Source organism: Rattus rattus, chromosome X (genome assembly GCF_011064425.1).
Source record: "Rattus rattus isolate New Zealand chromosome X, Rrattus_CSIRO_v1, whole genome shotgun sequence".
NCBI classification, from domain to species: domain Eukaryota; kingdom Metazoa; phylum Chordata; class Mammalia; order Rodentia; family Muridae; genus Rattus; species Rattus rattus.
The window spans coordinates 79,594,635-79,601,156 of NC_046172.1; the positions used below are offsets into that span (position 1 = coordinate 79,594,635).

Sequence of the window (6,522 nt, forward strand, 5' to 3'; positions counted from 1 at the left end):
AGGATTATAAGCATACGCTCTCATGCCCAGTTTTGTGTGATGCTGTTGTGTATAATTAGCAGGGGCTGGAGTGCAGAACTGAAAACCATTTAGGCAAAGGGACCTCCCTTCCTATCCACAGTAAACTCTGTAGTCCTGAAGCCTAGATCTCCCTTGGAAGAACTAAGTACATGAGCAATGTGAAGTCTGAATTGTGGGCCAAGGCCATGTGCTTAAAGTATTTCTGACAAGATGTGACATTAATCATCATTGTCATCTTGACTGGATTTAGAATCTCCATGGAAACATCATTAGCTATGTCTATGAATTCATGGATGGAAGACACGACAGTGGAGTGGGGTGGTCCTGGACCTTCTCTACCTCGCTCATGTTCATAGGCTTACTTACTGATTATACCTTTCTCTGTTGGCTAAGAACACATTCTTGCTGAAAAAGACACATGGCATGAAGAAAGATGTGTAGATAGTCTATTTTCTAAAAGGTCTCGGTGTTATCAGCTAGCTGTGGTGGCTTACACCTTTAATCCCAACATTCAGGAGACAAAAGCAGGCAGATCTCAGAGTTGGAGGCCAGCCTGGTCTACAGATCAAGTTCCAGGACTGCCAGAGGTACACATAGAAACCCTGTTCCAAAAACCCAAACCAAACCAACCAAAGAAGGAAATCATGGTTTATTGAATTGCGGTCTCCCGTATTATAAGACTCTTCTCTTTTGTGCTGAGAATCCAGCCTGTTGCCTTGTGCATACTAGGCAGGGGCTCTACCCCTATGCAGCCCCAGCACTAATACTTCTTCAATGAAGGGATTTGTTGCTTCCAAGGCTGAAACTGCTGTACTCTAGAATTCTTTACCAGGTAAAGCGGGTAGAGTTAGAAGACTTAAATGGCCTAGGGAGGATGCAGGCGAGACACACATAGAAGATGGGGATTTCTGAAACATTGCTCCCAGTGTCCAGTCATACCATACTGGGAATTTCTTTATCTGTATAACAAAGGTTTGACTAGAGATTTTGTAAGGTGCTTTCCAGTGCCACAGCTAATTAGTTGAGCTTTCAAGCACATTGAAGACCTCTAAGGCATTTAATGTGGTTCCTTTGGGTATAAGAAAGCAGCCTTGGTGCCACATACCTTTAATCCCAGTATTCTGGGAGTCCAGTACAGGGGCATCTGTGTGAGTTCGAGGCCAGCCTAGTCTACATAGAGAGTCCTAGGACAGCCAGAGCTACACAAAGAGAAGAAGGAGAAGGAGAAGGAGAAGAAATGTCTTTCAGGTAGGGTTGTAAGACAAGTTTTTAGTTGAAAGGTTTCTATCTATCAAATAATAGGTTGATTGGTTTATGCTGCTTGGGAAGCAGTCTAGGATAATTGGGAGCATGTAATATGGAGTTGGGCTTTATGTTTATTTAATTATGAGTGAATGTATGTGTGTGTGAGAGTGTGGTGTATTTGTGTGTGATACGCGTGCATGTGTGTGGGGGTGTTCATACACATAGATGCCAGAAAGAGATGAGGGGAGCCCTGCTCTGTATTACTCTTCTCGAGACAGTCTCTCACTGAACCTGGAACTATGCAAGCAGTCAGCAGGTCTCAGTGGTCCTCCTGTCTCTTCCCCTTAGAGTTCTGGGCTTACAGGTGCATGCATATTCAGACCCTGCTTTGTTTTACATGGGCACTGGGATGTAAACTCAAGTCCCCATGCTTGCACATCAAGTCCTCTTATCCACTGAGTCATCTTTACAGCCCCCATGGACTTGGACTTTAGTTTAAAAACTAGTGCTGCTACCTCCTAGTGAGGGCCCAGGGACAAATTACCTAACCCATCTGAGCATCACTTTCTGCCTCTGTGAGATGGTGATAATAGAACAGACATCATAAGCTTCTGAAGATGAGAGGCAATAATATATGTAAAGGAGTTAGCGCAGCATCTGACAAAGCGGAAGTGCTCAATCAACTCTGCCTGCTAGCACTGTTGGCATGCTTCTGGCTAACTGAATTCTCCTCACATAGACACGAATGCACTTTGGCATTATTTCCTGACTGGAGATTTCTCTTTCTAGAGGGATTTGAAGAAAGGCCTTGGACCCAAGGTAGCTCTAGCTATGTAGGGTTTGGATTCCATTCCTTGTTCTGCTTTTTACAGTATCCTCATCTGGGAATGATGCTAAGTGTAATACGTGCCCAGGAAGGTTGAGAATATAACAATAGATGGGAAACAGTTAGCACTGTGCCTGGTATCCAGAAAGCGCTCCGTAAAAGGAGCCCATAATGAAGATGAAGTAACAATCTTAAGCAAGCACCATGATCCCAGCCGCAGCACCCGGGCAGAGGAGTAGAGATCCACACATATGTTAAGAGGCTGTAGTTGCTGTTTCTGAAAGGCTAGCAAAGCAATGTGGTTTCCCAGACAGTAACTAGGTAGTTAAAACAGACCTGGTTTGGGAGGTGTGACAAACAAAACAAAAGAAAACAACAAAACAAACAAACAAAAGGGAAATGATTGAGTAGAGCATCATTCTTATTTATTTTGCCAGGCCCTTTATACCCGAGAACCGTAACGAGAAACGTGTGATTCTAAAGTAACCCTGTTCGTCTAAGGCTCATTTTCAGTTGTGCACGACACTTGATCCATAAGCTTTGTCAGGAGCATCTCGTTACAAATGGGAAGTCTGTTACCCCATTCTTTGCTCAGATGGACAGCACCTAACTTCCTGAGGCACTCGGTGAGTATGGATGAACTTACTGGTGTGCAGAAACAATGGTTCTCAGGGATGTGATGTTAGATAGGTGAACTTGTTCGTGGACTGCAGAGGTGTTATCCAGTGAAATACAAAGACTGGGAGTTCCTGCTGCTTCTGGAGCTGTGCCCAGTTACTATAAGGTGGTAGAGGGAATGGTTATTTTGCTGTCCCTCTGTTTACTCTTTAGTAGTCTGTTAAGTCTAATCAGAGAAAGAAAACAGCCCATTTTACAAGTGAAGCCAATGCTGGGTTTCTATTCTTTCCCAGACTACTTGGGGTAGGAGGGTGCTGGCCAGTTTCCAAGGGCCCTCTAGGACCCTCACCCTCCATTCCAACCATGTGCATTCTTTGACTATTTAAGGAGTACTAACCACAGGAACGGAAGGCTTCTCCACGAGGGTCTTCCAAAAACATTTCTTCAGTGTCCCAGGTTTCTATTCTCTTTTTGGGTCTCCGGGCTAAGGTTATAGAAATGAAAATGAGTTTTGATTTTAGATAAAGATTTAGGAGAAGTAGCTGATGTCTAGAAAATCATGCTTTATTTTCTACAGTTTTCCTTCTACTCAACTTTCATCCTCACCCCTTACCCTAAGAGCTGTGCCCATTTTTTCTCATTAGTGGCTTTGGCCACGAGTATGTCCCTCAAATGTATGCGTAAGAACTCAGCCAAAGGTGATGTGACTATTGACAGTTGACAGTCAATATATAATATTTCAAGTGATGGAAGACTTTCCGTGTCAATAAATGGAAATCATCATTAGCATTTAACTTTCTGTGTGTGTATAGTCTATGTGTATGTATTTGTGTTTATGTGTATAAGGAGGCCAGGGGTTGACTCTACGTTTTTGGTTTTTGTTCACTTGTTTGTTTGTTAGATTGGCTGGTTTTTGTTTGATTTTTGAGACAGGCTCTCTCACTGAGCAGCTAGGCTGGGTAGCCTAAGGAGCTCCACATGTTCTTTTTCTACTGCTCCTGTCCCAGTGCTAGGGTTACAGGAGTATACCAAGGAATGCAGCTTTGATGTGAATGCAGAGTATCCGAACTCGGGTTCTCATGCTGTCATAGAAGACATGTTAAACCTCATTTCCCCAGTTCCCTATCATTAGCAATGCTATTGTCTCCATAGTGTGGATGCATCATAATTTATTTGACTATCCCTGTCACTGGACGTTTACATTGTTTACAACATTTAGCTCTTTCTATTGAATGTTGTAATTTAAATAGTCTTTATTATACTTTTGCGAATTTCTGTAATTATCTCTGTAGACATCTAAGAAGTGAGACTAGTAGTTTGGATGGCTTCCATTTTAGATTTATTTTATTTTAATGTGTGTGAATCTTTCCCGTGTGTGTGTGTGTGTGTGTGTGTGTGTGTGTGTGTGTGTGTGTGTGTGTATGTATGTATATGTATATGTGCACCACATTCATACTTGTGAAGCAAGAAGAGGGCATAAGATCCCATGGTTGCCAAAATCAGAACCTGGGTCTTCTACATGAGCAACGAGTGCTCTTAATCACTGAGCCATCTCTTGACCTTCATTTTTAAAGTTCTTAATACTATTGAGAAAAGGAGGGGAAGAGAGGGACAGGCAACATATACTCCCTAAAGGTTATTCCAATATGTATTCCCACCATTGGCAAGCATAAACATTAAGTTATCACTGTAGCCATCAAACGATCTTGTGTCGACTAATGCTAGGGCATCAATGCTGGCCTGTCAGAAGATGGTCAACAACTTTGTCCCTTACCTCTCCCAACAACAGACCATAATGTGAGAAATGAGTTTACTTCTTAAAATAGGAATGCTATTGTAGAAAATATAGAGGAAGGTCTATATAACGTTTTTTTTTTCTGTAACTAATGATCCAATATTACCTTTGAAAAGATTGGCATCAGCAGATGGAGCTGGAGTCTTTGTATCATAACACTGACTATTGCAAGGCTTACTGATATTTGGAGCTCCAATCTTCCGAGAACATTCACCTTCCTCCATGATTACGTCCAGAGCAAATGTTACTGACATATTCTTTTTGGGCCTTATTCGAAAACCATCTTTCTGTATACCAGGAAGAAAGAGCAAATTGTCAATTAATTCTCAAGAGTTCAATTACTGACCACGGGCAATGGTGTTTACAAAGCTATTTACCTGCAAAATTGGCTTTAGGGGCCTAGCATCCAGTGAGCGTTGAATTAAGTGCTGTCTTGACTCAAAATGCTGTCTTTTCTCAAAATGTCTTTGCTCTACATGCTGTCTATGCTCTAGGTGTTGTCTTTTCTCAAAATGCTGTCTGTGGTTGTTTCTGACCACACCCACTCCTCTGGTAGATAAGCTAAGAACATTTGAAAGAAAAAAAAACAGAAATATTTCAAGATTTTGTTTCTTCTTGTTTTTGGTACTGGGGAATGAATTCAGGACATTTCATGCATGAGGCAAGCGCTCTGCCACTGAGCTATATCCCCTGCATTCAAGCTCCTTTATCCAATGCGGCCACTACCCTATCCATTTCCATACGGCTTTGGTCAGGGCAAGTAACAAAATAGCAAGAAGACATTTAGGCCTTTGATTTCTCAGAACCCTCATCCTTCTCTTTTTTAATATATATATATATATATATATATATATATATATATATATATATATATATTAACATTTCTGTCCTTTCCTATCATTCCATGACTAGGCTGAGCAGAGAACTGGAGGCTGGGAATTTGCAGCAGCTGTGGAATATTTATCTTTAGAATATTGTCAATAGGCGATGTGGTTGTTTGATTAGGTATGGCCCCTCTAGACCCATGCGTTTGAATTCTTGGCCCAAGGAGTAGCACTATTATGAGGTATAGCCTTGTTGAAGTAGATGTAGCCTCACGATGGGGATGGGCTTTGAGGGGTCCTCCAATGCTCAAACTCCACCCAATGCAGAAGAGACCATCTTGCTGGCAACCTGCAGAAGCCAGTCTCTTCCTGACTGCCTTTGGCTCTAGGAGTATAATTCTAGGCTCCTCAAGCACCATGTCTGCCTGCATGCTACCATGCTTCCTGCCATGATGATAATGGACTAAACCACTGAAACTGTAAGCCAGCCTCAACAGGACGCACTGAACCATGCAGAGACTTGATGCACCTAGGTGGGAGTATATGGGGGGGCACCCTCTTGGAGGAGAAGGGAAGGGAAATAGGTGAGGGTCAGGGGGACAGGGATGGGCAGCGATTGGATTGTAAAATGAAATAAATAGTTAATTTTAAAATGTTTGACTTTTATAAAAGTTTCATTGGTCGGTGTCCTTCACAGTAATAAAACCTTAATTAGACAGGTTTAAGCTCCTGTTTCCTCTCTTGTCTTACATGGCAAGTAGAGAATAGAAGCCCCCATTTTCAAAAGAAGCCTTACTGTTGGTTGCTTGGTTGGTTTTTACCTTTTTTTTTTTTATTTCTATCTTTATTAACTTGGGTATTTCTTATTTACACTTCAATTGTTATTCCCTTTCCCGGTTTCCAGGCAAACATCCCCCAAACCCCTCCCCCTCCCCTTCTGTATGTGTTCCTCTCCCCATCCTTCCCCCATTACCGCCCTCCCCCCAACAATCACGTTCACTGGGGGTTCAGTCTTAGCAGGACCCAGGGCTTCCCCTTCCACTGGTGCTCTTACTAGGCTATTCATTGCTACCTATGAGGTGAGAGTCCAGGGTCAGTCCATGTATAGTCTTTAGGTAGTGGCTTAGTCCCTGGAAGCTCTGGTTGCTTGGCATTGTTGTACATATGGGGTCTCGAGCCCCTTCAAGCTCTTC

The 6,522-nt window shown here is 42.5% G+C and overlaps 1 protein-coding gene across 1 annotated transcript; it reads right to left on the bottom strand.

Moving 5' to 3' along the window:
• Window positions 1–2,495: 2,495 nt before the first annotated feature.
• Window positions 2,496–5,062, bottom strand: LOC116888400 (ADP-ribosylation factor-like protein 13A). Its single transcript, XM_032889676.1, has 4 exons — window positions 4,883–5,062; window positions 4,612–4,792; window positions 3,108–3,194; window positions 2,496–2,869 (listed from the first exon to the last, which is right to left on the bottom strand). The coding sequence occupies exons 2-4, from the start codon at window positions 4,757–4,759 to the stop codon at window positions 2,811–2,813; spliced, it is 294 nt and encodes a 97-aa protein (XP_032745567.1). The 5' UTR covers window positions 4,760–4,792; window positions 4,883–5,062; the 3' UTR covers window positions 2,496–2,810.
• Between the last annotated feature and the right edge of the window lie 1,460 nt (window positions 5,063–6,522).

Bases quoted from the DNA above. Each gene is read 5' to 3' on its own strand.
- LOC116888400 (XM_032889676.1), bottom strand. From the start codon at position 4,759: ATGTCAGTAACATTTGCTCTGGACGTAATCATGGAGGAAGGTGAATGT. The intron at 3,195-4,611 runs GTAATATTGGAT...CTATAACCTTAG, and splicing joins TGATGCCAATCTTTTCAAAG to CCCGGAGACCCAAAAAGAGA. The intron at 2,870-3,107 runs GTTAGTACTCCT...ACCACCTTATAG, and splicing joins AGAAGCCTTCCGTTCCTGTG to TAACTGGGCACAGCTCCAGA.